General features: G+C 44.7%; 2 protein-coding genes across 2 annotated transcripts in view; both read left to right on the top strand.

The window, feature by feature from the left end:
• LOC310669594 (uncharacterized protein) overlaps window positions 1-13,910 on the top strand; it is a 570,356-nt gene that overhangs the window by 24,066 nt on the left and 532,380 nt on the right. The gene's annotated exons all lie outside the window — the stretch shown is intronic.
• LOC310669697 (telomeric repeat-binding factor 2-like) lies at window positions 3,685-12,205 on the top strand. Its single transcript, XM_083424168.1, has 9 exons — window positions 3,685-3,875; window positions 5,503-5,717; window positions 6,320-6,406; window positions 6,782-6,928; window positions 7,571-7,956; window positions 8,153-8,398; window positions 9,059-9,177; window positions 10,660-10,745; window positions 11,580-12,205. The coding sequence occupies exons 1-9, from the start codon at window positions 3,707-3,709 to the stop codon at window positions 11,760-11,762; spliced, it is 1,638 nt and encodes a 545-aa protein (XP_083280294.1). The 5' UTR covers window positions 3,685-3,706; the 3' UTR covers window positions 11,763-12,205.

Consider the following 13,910-nt stretch of genomic DNA (forward strand, 5'->3'; position numbering starts at 1 on the left):
TGATTTTTTTGGAGCAAACAAATGCAACTTTATTACATAGCATGACGAAAGTCTGTAATTTTATCAGGACAAGTTATTTGTTGTTTACTGTTGGAAATTGTTTTCTCAAAATGTATCTTCTGTACCATTAAAAATAAATGAAAACATTGTTTAAAAGAAAGAAATCTAACTGTGAAATGGAAAGAAAAAGGCTTATAGAAAACTCAGTCAAGTTAATTCACAGATGGCAGATGGCATCTAAACACCCATAAGACATTTACATAGACAAAACATATTTGCCAGCATACTGGAAAGATGCAGAGCAACTGGTACAAGATTCCCTATAAGGTGGACATTATGGGGAGGAATATTCACTGAAGCCTCCTGCCAACCTAGCAGTTTGAAAGCACGTCAAAGTGCAAGTCGATAAATAGGTACCACTCCAGCGGGAAGGTAAACGGCATTTCTGTGCGCTGCTCTGGTTGGCCAGAAGCGGCTTAGTCATGCTGGACACATGACCCGGAAGCTGTACGCCGGCTCCCTCGGCCAATAAAGCGAGATGAGCGCCGCAACCCCAGAGTCAGCCACGACTGGACCTAATGGTCAGCGGTCCCTTTACCTATTCACTGAAGCAATATTAGAAATCAGAAAGTGCTGTGTAATCAAAGTTTGAGCTATTAACAATTTTTAAGGAAGAACAACTTGCTTTGTTATATAAGGATCATTATTTTCCTTCTGGTGGCAACACTATTACTTATAGCACAGAATTGGAAGAAACATCTGCATATCACACAATGGAGAGAGAATGTAAGAACAATTACCCTAACTGAAAAACTACTGAAGAGGGTACATGCATTGAACAATACAGCTGATGCAGACATTTCATTTGGTATCTCATCATAAAATATTCAAATGAACATCCTGATGACAGGCATCCACCAACCACACACATGGACTTATGGCAAAATCTTATATATATAAGTCTTCTGTTCAGGGGTGGGAGGATGGAGAATGAGGAAAACTTACTGTTTTGTTTATACATTTTGGAAATAATTGAAAATTATTTTTTTTTAATAAAATACTAGTTTGCAACAGTTTGTTGCAGATAGTCAAATTACAATTGAATAAATAGAACCGGCCCCTTGCCCTGTAAAGCAAGATGAGCACCGCATCCCCAGAGTTGTCTGCGACTGGACTTAACTGTCATGGGTCCTTTACCTTTTCTTTTTTTCTTTTTTCTTATTTTACTAAAGCCCTGTCTCTTCGAGTCTTCATTCCAGATGTCCAGGCAGTGAAATGACTTCCTTTATTGTAGAACCATCAATCCCTCTTGATTCATTTATTTCAGAAGTACGAACTCTACCAATACATCAGTAGATGCTGGCCAATCCACAGATATCCCTCTAGTCTGAATTAACATAAGCCCCACTATGTGTAAGTCTCCAGATTTCCCAACAAATAATTAACACAGATCTAGATCTGTACTCTGTTGAATCTATTTTGATACCAATATGTTGGGCCTCCTTTGTTTGTAGCTCTTGGACAGGGTTGCTATATTCCGAAAGGTAAAAATCAGGACACCATGAAAGTTGTTGAGCATTTTTTAGCAGAAACGCCAAAATAAACCCATGACAGTAGTCCTGGAATAGGGCTCATTCTCTCTCTCTCTCTCTCTCTCTCTCTCTCTCTCATTTCCCACTACTCCCCCCGTAAGAGCTCCCTAGCACTCAGTTGGAGCAAACAGCAAGGACCTGAGTAAGGAGAATGCCATCCTATTCTTACCTAATGTTGAGAGATCATACATAATATGTAACTGGTTCATGCTCTGTGCAAGGAAACTAGAAATGGTGAGCAGGGTTAGGGGTTGGGGGTGTCCTCATATAGTCCTTCTGTTTTTCCTTTCTTTCAATGGCCAATGTATGAATACAATCTGCTAGAGCAACCCTTTGCCAACAAATATCCAACAGGAAGATTTGGAGGTGCCAAGAGTCCAGGAACAGGAGTCCTCTGTCAAATGTCCAAACCCCAAGGGACCCGAAAAACTTTTATGTCTTGAACCATCATGTGATCTTTGGATGAAAGGCTGTATTTAGAAAATTAATTAATTAATTAAAGTAGTAATAAACTGCAATCAAATCAGAAACAGTCTGGAGTCTGGAAAAAAACATATGGATCAAAAGGTATGGAAGGAAAAATGCCTGACCAAGAATGAGCAGTAAAGGGGTAGATAAAAATGGATTGCCTGTTTCCTCCCCATCCCAAGGATTAACAGTACGTATTCCGTCTTGGTCAGCTAGGAACACCTCTCTGTAAAGTTTCTACCCCTTGTAAAAGTTGTTCCTAACCTAATGTTCTCTAAATATTATAAATAATGTTATCTAAATACAGTGGTACCTCGGGTTAAGAACTTAATTCGATCCAGAGGTCCGTTCTTAACCTGAAACTGTTCTTAACCTGAAGCACCACTTTAGCTAATGGGGCCTCCCGCTGCCGCCGCGCCACCACCGCACGTTTTCTGTTCTCATCCTGAAGCAACGTTCTTAACCCAAGGTACTATTTCTGGGTTAGCGGAGCCTGTAACCTGAAGCGTCTGTAACCTGAAGCGTCTGTAACCCGAGGTAACACTGTATTAAGTGTACCTGAAGAAGTGTGCATGCACGCTAAATCTCATACCAATAACAAAATTAGTTGGTCTCTAAGGCGCTACTGGAAGGAATTTTTTTCTTTTCTTTCGACTACGGCCGACCAACACGGCAACTAAATATCAACTAAATATCTACCTGCAACTAAATATCAGGGGCATGGAGGTGTGGTTCCACTGGGGATATAGGAGTGCAGAGGCGGAGCTAGCTGCTCTGGTACCCACAGCAGCGCACATGCTGTGCACCCGGGGGTGGGGCGATCGTCCCACAGGGGCGGAGGGGCGAGCACGGGGGCGGCACCGCCTGCCGCTACAGTCCCATGGGGGCGGTGCCACCCGCGGCGAGCATCCTAGGGGGGCGCGGCGGCGATGTCTCCCCCACCTCAGGGATGACACCGGGGGCGCATCCCCTTCCTTAGCCAGTGCCCTCGAGCTCCGTCCCATAGCTGTCAACCTTCCCTTTTTTGCGGGAAATTCCCTTACTTCAGCGCCGTTTCCCGCTGCTTCCCGCTGCTATCTCGGATTGTTCGATGTCCCGTAGACTGTCCCCGGGACAGGGGAGGCTGCGGATCCCTTCTTTTCAAATCCGAAAGTTGACACTATGCTGCTGATCCCTTCTTTTCGAGGGTGCTGATCCCTTCTTTTCAAATCTGAAAGTGGACAGCTATGCTCCGTCCTCTATCCTCCCCAAGTCTGATTTCTCTGCCTGATGTCTGTGGGAACCTGCCCGGCCGCCCCCTTGATTTAATAGACTTGTAGATTTGCAAGGGTTCCTCAAGGATCATCAAGTCCAACCCTTTGAACTGCAGGATTTGCTCCTCGGTGGAGGAAAGAGTATTTGGAAAATCAATGGGGAGGGGAGGGCAACCTTTATTGGGCAGCCTCAGGCAAGCCTTGCCCTAGCCTGCTTCCCAGGGCTGTCTTGAAACTCCACTCCAGACTCTCAGGAAGAGAAAGGGCAGTATAACAAACCACACCAACCAAATCCCTTTAAGGATTCCTGCCACGTCAGGGGCAGGAATCCTTAAAGGGCGCAACTTGCGCTACGCCCCCTTCCCGGCGTCTTGGCGCACGGTAGGAGGGAAGATGGAGGAGGGTGGCTGCCGAGCGTCCGAAGGAGCCGCGGAGGCTCGCGAAAAGGCCCTCGAGGAGGCGGTGAACCGCTGGACCGGCCCCTTCTACGTCCACCAGGCCCTTCAGGCTTTCCGGGCCGGCCGCAGCCGGGACTTTCGCCAGCTGCGGGATGTCGTCTATGGTGGGCAGGCCAGTTAGTTTTACGAAAGGGGCATTGGGGGAACATTGGCGCTGGGTTCAAGGATTCTCAAGGTGCAGTGGTACCTCGGGGACTTAATTCGTTCCGGAGGTCCGTACTTGACCTGAAACTGTTCTTAACCTGAAGCACCACTTGAGCTAATGGGGCCTCCTGCTGCTGCCGCGCTGCCGGAGCACCATTTCTGTTCTCATCCTGAAGCAACCTTCTTAACCTGAAGCACTCTTTCTGGGTTAGCCGAGTTTGTAACCTGAAGCCTATGTAACCCGAGGTACCACTGTACTTCCTGCAGAGGGACGTGAATGTAAATAACTAATAATAATAATAATAATAATAATTTTATCATTTATACCCTGCCCGTGTGGCTGGGTTTCCTCAGCCGCTCTGGACGGCTCACAGCACACAGTATATCAGAACATACTAAAACATCAGACATTAAAATATATTGCCTAATAGCCCCAGTTCCACTTATGTCACTATTACATATTTACATTTATATATCACATTTAATAGTCATTAGGTGTTTTCATTTAAGAAAAAGTGAACCTAAAGCAACTTAAAATATAATACAATCTATATCCCTGGTATGTTTGTCATTTGCCTTTAGAAATTAAGGGAACCGATTTTAAAAGAAAAGGCACAACGTACAACGAACCAACAGCACAGAACCCAAAAGGAAGGTCTGAAAACAGCCAGTTGTGATTCTCAGCAAGATGGTTAGGATACATGCCCCCTTAAATGAATGCCTCCTAAAGCCCATCACAGATGGTCACGAGAAGGGTTAGGATCCCCCCACCCACACTTAGCCTCCTAAGTACAGTGGTACCTTGATTTATGAACTTAATCCGTTCTGCAAGTCTGTTCTTAAACCAAAATGGTTCTTAAACCGAGGCGCACCTTCCCTAATGAGACCTCCCGCCTCCGGTGCCCTTCCACCGTTCGTATTCCGTTCTTAGACTGAGGTAAAGTTCTCAAACTGGGACACTATTTCCATTTTTTTGGAATTCGTAAACCAAATCGTTCTTAAACAGGACTGTTCTTAAACCGAGGTACCACTGTACCTGAAAACTTCAGCGCCCTCTTGAAATCTATTACAAATTGGAGAATGTTGATGCGTATATTAAGAGAATGAGTTTAATGAGTTTTGGGTATGGCCCGTAGTTGAGTGAGATGGTTTCCAGAAGCCAACCGATAGGAATGGCCTAGCACCTTTGGAGTATAGTTTTAAGAAGCTCAACTACTTTCCCACTCATTTTCTTACAGCAATTATTTCTGTATGTCTGTAAATAAAATCTGTACATACTGCATTTCTGCCCTACAAAACAGGAGCCCCAACAAAATATCTGACCACAAAGATGAAGACACTGAAAAGTGATGTGTTTGTGTATATATGGATACTAAGGATATTGTAGTTTACACAGAAAAAGCAAGCAAATGCGCCGTGACTCCTGGGCCAAAGGGCATGTTGGGATGAAGTTGGCTGTCTGTATATGGTCAGGGGATAAGGTATGGGACAGGGCTTTGGTGCCCTGGCCCAAGCCTCATGACACCTGATTGGCTGAACTATCTGATTTTGCTCAGTGACTGTTTGGACTGTCTTGTTCTTCTCCAGCTGTGCTTGCACGGCCCCTAGCGCAAGAGAAATGTATTGGCATTCAGCTGCAGATTGTGCAGTTTCTGTCTAAGATTGATGAAGATTGGACCATTGATCCCAAGACCAAGTTAATGCCTCTTGAAGATGCCCTTGTTATTTTGGATAAGATGAAGGATGAACTGAAGTTAAACAGTGATGCAGTAGAAGAAATAAGAAAAAAAATAAAGGAAGCGGTAAGTGTTAGCAATTCCTCTTCTGTAGGCACTGCTTACTGTTTCTCAGCCTAGTTAGAAAGTATGAGGACAGCTGTCTTTAAGTTTCGAAATGCAGTATATATCAGAAAGGGTTTAATGAAGGTTCTAATTCAATGCCAGGATTAACTCTTGCCTATTTTTCTCCATGCTTAAATTAAGCTTTTCAATAAGTTCACAAAAGTTAGTAGAAGCAAGGAGGCAAGATTCCTAGATGGTGGGATGAAATGAGAGAGAAATGTATGCTCAAAGGTGCCTGAGTTTATTGGAACTCAGCATGTTTTCCTTCTTCGGGAAATCCAGGGTAATCCAGGAAAAATTGGCTTCTTGACTGACTCTCCTAAGGCATCCATTATTCCAATGTTGTTAGCCTTCAGATATTTAAGTAGCTTGCCTTACTTGAATTTAAAAATAATTTTCTTTAATAAGTGATCTAATATTACACAATGAAAACCCACCGAGCTGAAAATGTAAAGCAGATCTAGAAAACTGTTAGGGGGTTGCTCCCAAACAGTATCTTCTTAGATTAGGAACATTCCCCCAAAGTCTTCCTTGCAAACCATTATTTTGTCTTTCTTCTTCAGGCTGTTATAATGTGTATAAAAAACAAAAAATATGGACAAGCCAGAATGATCTTGAATAAACACATGACAAAGGACCCAAGTTCCCAGGTGAGCTTTCAGCAGGTATGAGTTCATGTTGCAATTGTTGTTGTTGTTGAAATGTGCCTCTTATAGGGTCATTTCACTACAAAGCAGAGTCATGGTTTGTCCTTCCCACATTCTCCAATTCAGTGAGTGTCTTAAATACTTAGGAGTTTATTTTCCTCCTTACGCAATGAGAAAAATTATATCCGCAAGCAGTACATGTTGCTACCGATTGTGCTCTAGTCATCATTACTTTCATGCATTCGTGACATTACCTAGACTGCTCTTGTGGTTTGGCTTCTTTTGTTTAAACGTCTAATGACTGCAAAAAATTGTTTTTATCTCTGCCCTGCGCTGCAATTTGCTTGCAAGTTCTGAAAAACATTTTCCTTTTCTTAGAAAATGAGGTCAATGTTGCAGAGAATCATCCGAAGGAAAAAGTTAACGCATCCAGCCATCTTCAACTTTTCCTATGAAGTTTTCCAGCAGAGAATACTTCTGTCTTTAGAAAGCTGCTGGAGTGTCCCTGAGCCCTTTCTCCTACACGTAAGCAAGGCTATGGGGTGTTGTTTGATTGTTGTAGTAGTGGGAGGACTATAGCTCCGTAGCCGAGCATCTGCTTTGCATGCAGAGGGTCCCAAGTTCAACCCCTGACATCTCTAGCTAGGACTGGGAATGCCCCCTGCTTGAAACCCTGGAGAGCCACTGTCACTCAATGTGTGGTGATGGAAAACTATGTGAGCCAGCTTTTTTTCTTCCTATGTTCCTGTGTGTTGCTGGAGCGCTTGAATATCACCCACCTTGCCACAGCAGAGCTCTTTCCGTCTAACCACTGTGATCAAAAAAGCACATTCAACACCAGAGGCTTAAGACAGAAGCCTTCTCCCTGGACTAACTATGATGTGTTTGGGAAATATTTTTGTGAAGAGCAAAGTGCCCCACTGCAGAACAGAACATGGCTGCAATGTCACATTTGACATATATCAAGCTTGTAACCTGACAATGTTTTGGACTAGCAATACCCAACAGCTCCAGCATCATGAGGCTGTGCTGACTGGGGCTTAGGGGAGTTGTAGGCAAAGCATCTTCAGGGCACCAGCTTGGGCATGGCTGCTGTATAGAAGTAGAAAAAGAAAAAGAAAGTAGAGCAGTGTTGTCTAGTAACTGTGTTCACACTCTCTGTTTAAGATGGCAAAAAAGGATTTGGACGATCAGATAGAGACCGGGCTCAATCCTTTGGAAATGGCCAGCAAGGAGGAAATGGTGAAAGAAACCTCAGAGTTGGCAGCAGCAGATAATCCTGAATCTGTGGGAAGATCTGATGAGACTTTGGAAGAGCCCAGGCCTGAGGGAGGGCTGAGCAATACAGCGGAAGAAGAGCCCAAGTCTCGGGAGGGAGGCCGTGAGACAGTTGCAAGGCTTTGGATGGAGGCAAAGGGAGCTGTTTTGGAAGTTGCTAAAGGGGTTGATGAGTGCCAGGCAGCTTCAAAGCCAGAAGAAGAAACCAGTGGAGCTGCAGAGCCTGCTCTAGTTGCTGATGCCACTGTCTCAGCAGCTTCCAGTGACACTGACAGGTTAGCAGCCTATGGCCTCTTCCAGTTTTGACTCCTTTGCCATGCTGGGCAGCTGTTTTGCCATACAACTTCTGGCTCTCAGCACTCCAACTCAAATTGCACCTGCTGCCAGGGGAGCAAGGTCTTGGGGGTGAGGTCAACAACATAAACTGGCAAAACTTGGGGAGCAACCTGCTGAGGTTTCTTTCTTTTGCAGATGCTCGCTTAAGAGGATGGGCTCACATCCATGTTTGGATTCTGATTTCCACGCAGCCAAGTGCCAAAGGGAGGAGGAGAACCATGCTGCCTCCAGGCCACACCCTAGTGAACGCTCAGTGTCCATAAGCACACTGGTTATGGGGTCAGAGAGCGGGAACCCCCCAACTTCCTGCCAAGTTTCATCCAAGAGGCCTGCGCAGCCCCAAATACCCACCCAGCCTGATGAGACCTCCCAATCTCCCAGGTAAGAGTCCATGACTGCTGTGAGGTCTGCTGGGGAGCTGGCACAGCATGAAGCATTTGGTGCCACTTTCCCCTTTGCAAGGAATCCATTCAAAGGCCTTAGGCCTCAGCCCAGAAGCTCCAAGGAAGGCAAAGGTGGTTGCAGTGGTAGGGTTGCATTGCTGTGCATCTTCTCCCCCAGCTCGTAGAATCAGGTGGCGAGAGAATCAGGTTCACATACCTTGTCTTCATCTTTATTACTCAGATTGCAAAGATAGCAGAATTGACAATACGGTCTCTGGCCCCATTAAAGACTGCTAACCAAATTTATTGTGGCAGAAGCACCTGTGCCAGACTCTGCTTTGTCAGATGCCTGGAATGTTAGCTTCAGTTGCCAGACAAAAGGTAGAAAATGTTATTTCTCTCCCCCCTCCCTCCTTCCGTCAGTTTCAAGGATCAGGGTTTAGGTTTCTGCCACCAGCTATTTGCTCATATTTAAACAGTCATAGGTCTCCGCAGTAGTGTGTTTGCTGTGACAAATTAACCTCCCTCCTTGTCTGATACTTAAACTCAGCATCTCCATAATTTTGGTTATGTGTGACATTAACTGATGCAGCTCAGTCCTGTCCCATCTCCTTGTGGGCTAAGTCTTTCCTCACTTGTGTTTCTCTGTTCCATTCAGATTAGCTAAGAGGAGACTAATTTGTCCAGATCAGAATGAAGAAGAGGATCTCCCAGGTGATGAAGAGGTTCATAGGGACCGGGACCGGCCCGAGACCCCCAGAGACGCCCGACACCTGGGTAAGCAGCAACGGTTTAAATCCGCTTGCCTGGTTTTGGGTGCTTGGCATGATCAAGGTTTCTTTGCCCCAAGGCTGCCATTGCAGAAATATAGCAAAGCTACTCTCCAAAGAGCCCTGCTGCCAAGCAGCTGAGGCTCTCCTCTGAATGTCAGGCCAGAAGCTTTGAGTTCCCATTGTCTGCTCCATAGATTTGGAACCTGGTGAAGCAGCTAGTATCCTGTACACAGTAAGCAGAGGGGTTTTGGGGTACATCTCTTGGCTCAAAAAAGTAAAATATTTGGACTGCCTGCTCCAAGTGCACAGCAGCAGCAGCACCGACAAAATCATTGCCTTTTGCCTCAGACTGGCTTCTTGTTCTGCAGGATGCTCAACCATGGCTCCATGCACTCTTCTAATGAAAGCACCTGTGCAGTTTTGATGTCTTCCCACATTGCATTACCCAGTGACATCACAATGACATGGGGGAAAACATCGCCAGCATGGCAGGCAAAGACAACTGTTAAGTGCGATCCTTCAGGAGGCTTGCTTAGGCTATGCACAGGCTGGCTAAAGGCAAAGCTCTCAAAACCTGGTAAACGTCTTACAAAGCAAAGTGATCAATTTGGTGAACCATGCTAGAATGAGGTGGCACCTGTGAGTGAACATGGATGGCTGTTTGCCACATAGTTTAGAGTTGCCATATCTTGAAGAGCAACAAAGAGGACAGCCTGAGCCAGGGAAAGAAGTGCACCCACGTGCCTCTTTTCCCAGCTTGGGCTGGCAGCAGCAGCGGTGTATAGAGCCGGCCAAGCTTTAGTTTACCGTATATACTTGAGTATAATACAACCTTTTCAGCACATTTTTTATGCTGAAAAAGCCCCCCTTGGCTTATAATCGAGTGCGGTGGCGGCGGAGGGATGAGCGGCCCGAAAAGAGCCCTTTCTAGCTGCTGGTCCCACCCGCCTCTTGCAAGGGCAGGCACAGGAGCTGGGGTTGGGAGAGGTGCTGCGTTGCGCTGTGCCTCTCCTAATCACGGCTCCTATGCCTGCTCTTGCGAGCGGCAGAGGCAACGGCAGAGGGACAAGCGGCCCGAAAGGAGCCCTTTTGGCCTGCTTCTTGTTCTTCCACCGCTGCCGCCACCACCAGGTTTCTTGTGTGGTGAACCGGCTTATACTCGAGTCAACAAGTTTTCCCAGTTTTTTGTGCTATAATTAGGTGCCTCGGCTTATATTCGGGTCAGCTTATACTCGAGTATATACGGTAATAAAGGAGGACATGTCTGGCATGTCCCAGACGTATTGCAACCCCAACATAGTTTCATCAGTAGTTGGCTGCCTAGGCATCGTGGTGCCAAGGCTGGGTAGAAATTGACCACTACCCTGGATTCCTGATAAGGGGACAGTAGTGGTAAAACCTCCCAATTACTGAGCCAGTAGCAATAACCAGCATACTGAGTGGTTCCATGCATCCTGTAAAGTTTGTAAATGAATTTGTGTTTCAGAATCGAAGGAAAAAAGCAGCAGCAGCAGCAGCAGCAGCAGCAGCAGCAGCAGCAGCAGCACTTCCCTCTTGGGTTCTAAAAAGAAGGTAACCAAGCCTACACCCAGTCTGGAGCTGAGCACACCAGTGAGGACAGATAGGTCTGCCTTGATAAGACCCCTCTGAATGGAGGCCAGTTGAGGAGGACCCCCTCTCCCAAATGAAGTAACTGATGAAATCCCCATTAATGGGAACATAGGAAGCTGCCATATGCTGAATCCTGATCCCTCTAGCTCAGTATTGTCTGTGCTACAGGCTTTCAGGCAAGGGGTCTCTTTCGCAGCTCTGCCTGGATATGTCACAGGTTTGAAGCTGGGATCTTCTGCGTGTTCAACCACTGGACTACGGGGCATCTCCTAGTTAATTAATCAAGGGCAGTGATGGCCAAACCTGGCCCTCCAGCTGTTTTGGGAGTACAATTCCCATCATCCCTGACCACTGGTCCTGTTAGCTAGGGATAATGGGAGTTGTAGTCCCAAAACAGCCGGAGGGCCAAGTTTGGCCATCACTGATCAAGAGTCTTGGATACCCAGATGTTTCCAAGAAGCCTGGGCAATCTCAGCACGTCATATCTGCTATCTTTGATAGCCTCTTGAACCACACTGTAAGGTGGCTGAATTTTATTACCCACATTTTGCAGAAGGAGAACTAAGTGTGGAGAGCATGCCATCAAGTTGGGTTTAATCTTTCGAAATATGAGCCAAATATTTGCCTGCTGTGAGTCACTGGGCTACAGCCCATGTCAGCGGTTATCCTCTGTTAGCAACAGCCATGGAGCCATCTCCAGAGGGTGGGGTATCTGTCGTTCTGTCATGGGGGCAGGGGGCAAGTCTTGCAGCACTTGATGGTTGCTCACAAGAGCCTGTGCCCTCTTCTTTCTAGATCTGGACCTCAGAGGAGTCTCAGTGGATTAAGGAAGGTGTGAAGAAGTTTGGGGAAGGGAGGTGGAAAGCCATCTGCCAGGCATTCCCCTTTAAGAACCGGACGCCTGTGGCGATCAAGGACCGATGGCGGACGATGAAGAATCAGGGACTCTTCGGGAATGACCTGGAAGCAAGTGGCTGAGCTTCAATGCTATGTGGACATAGGGTGGGCCAGAAATACTTTTGCAGTGTATTGCATTGGGCCAGCAGGCTGGTCACTGCAATCTCTTAGCATCCCTCTGCTTTCTCACATAGGATCTGCCCCTGCCTGAAAATACAGGTTCAGCCAACAGAACTTGAATAAGATATATTCTATCCACAAACAGGACAACATCATCTTATATTCTCAGGATAGGCAAACATTCTTATTTACTTTTGGAATCAACTTACTTCATTTAGTATTAATAACATACTGTATAAAATCCCACCACACTCAACCAACTCCAAAGATTATGCATCGCCTTGAGTTAATTTAAAACTAAATGTTATTTTTACTGAAACTGCAGTGTTTCACACATTTTGTGTAGCAATTGTGTTTGTGTTGCACACAAACCATACAATTGTATAGTTATCAAAATATTTCCAGTGTTGCTACAGTTGGTAAGAAAGTGATGAGTTCTTTAGATACTACTTTTTTTTTTGGACTGAAATCCAAAGATTTAGCCTCGCCTTGAGTTAATTTAAAACTAAATATTATTTCTACTGAAACTGCAGTGTTTCATTTTGTGTTGCAATTGTGTTTGTGATGCACACAAACTATACAATTGTATATTTTTCAAAATATTTCCAGTGCTGGATAATGGAATAGCTTGCTACAGTTGGTAAGAAAGTGATGAGTTCTTTAGATACTACATTATTTTTTTATTTTTATTTTTTGTATCTTGGAACACTGTTAAAATAAAAAATCTGGAGTGAATTCAGTTGTGTTCTTTATTATTGCTGTTAGCTGTATGTGAACCAGGGACCAAACAACCTGTATACAGGAACAAGTCCACCATAAATGTATATTTGTCCCCTTAGCGTCATATCCACACCAACATTAGGGGCTTATAGCTGATGTGATGTTGGGATGGAGTCCTATACCATCTGTGGAAGTGAAAGTTCTTTAATATTTGCAGACACTGACAATATTAGAAATCAGAAAGTGATGTGTAATCAAAGTTTGGGTTATTAACAATTTTTAAGGAAGACCAACTTGCTTTGTTATATAAGGATCATTATTTTCCTTCTGGTGGCAACACTATTACTTATAGCACAGAATTGGAAGAAACATCCGCATATCACACAATGGAGAGAGAATGTAAGAACAATTACCCTAACTGAAAAACTAATGAAGAGGGTACATGCATTGAACAATACAGCTGATGCAGACATTTCATTTGGTATCTCATCATAAAATATTCAAATGAACATCCTGATGACAGGCATCCACCAACCACACACATGGACTTATGGCAAAATCTTATATATATAAGTCTTCTGTTCAGGGGTGGGAGGATGGAGAATGAGGAAAACTTACTGTTTTGTTTATACATTTTGGAAATAATTGAAAATTATTATTTTTAATAAAATAATAGTTTGCAACTGTTTGTTGCAGATAGTCAAATTACAATTGAATAAATAGAACCGGCTCCCTTGGCCTGTAAAGCAAGATGAGCGCCGCATCCCCAGAGTTGTCTGCGACTGGACTTAACTGTCATGGGTCCTTTGCCTTTTCTTTTTTTCTTTTTTCTTATTTTACTAAAGCCCTGTCTCTTCGAGTCTTCATTCCGGATGTCCAGGCAGTGAAATGACTTCCTTTATTGTAGAACCATCAATCCCTCTTGATTCATTTATTTCAGAAGTACGAACTCTACCAATACATCAGTAGATGCTGGCCAATCCACAGATATCCCTCTAGTCTGAATTAACATAAGCCCCACTATGTGTAAGTCTCCAGATTTCCCAACAAATAATTAACACAGTTCTAGATCTGTACTCTGTTGAATCTATTTTCATACCAATATGTTGGGCCTTCTTGGTTTGTGGCTCTTGGACAGGGTTGCTATATTCCGAAAGGTAAAAAGCAGGACACCACGAAAGTTGTTGAGCCTTTTTTAGCAGAAACACCAAAATAAACCCACGACAGTAGTCCTGGAATAGGGCTTATTCTCTCTCTCTCTCTCTCTCTCTCTCTCTTTCATGAGTTAGCATACTTATGTAAGAGATACTTATGTATTTTTTGCACAATGCCCAGAAACACCTTAAGCCACGCACGCCTTGCCCCTTCTGTGTAAACACCTTTGCCTGT

This window comes from Podarcis tiliguerta, assembly GCF_965153285.1.
Source record: "Podarcis tiliguerta genome assembly, chromosome: Z".
In the NCBI taxonomy this organism is placed as follows: domain Eukaryota; kingdom Metazoa; phylum Chordata; class Lepidosauria; order Squamata; family Lacertidae; genus Podarcis; species Podarcis tiliguerta.

Bases quoted from the DNA above. Each gene is read 5' to 3' on its own strand.
- LOC310669697 (XM_083424168.1), top strand. From the start codon at position 3,707: ATGGAGGAGGGTGGCTGCCGAGCGTCCGAAGGAGCCGCGGAGGCTCGC. The intron at 8,399-9,058 runs GTAAGAGTCCAT...TGTTCCATTCAG, and splicing joins GAGACCTCCCAATCTCCCAG to ATTAGCTAAGAGGAGACTAA. The intron at 10,746-11,579 runs GTAACCAAGCCT...TCTTCTTTCTAG, and splicing joins TCTTGGGTTCTAAAAAGAAG to ATCTGGACCTCAGAGGAGTC.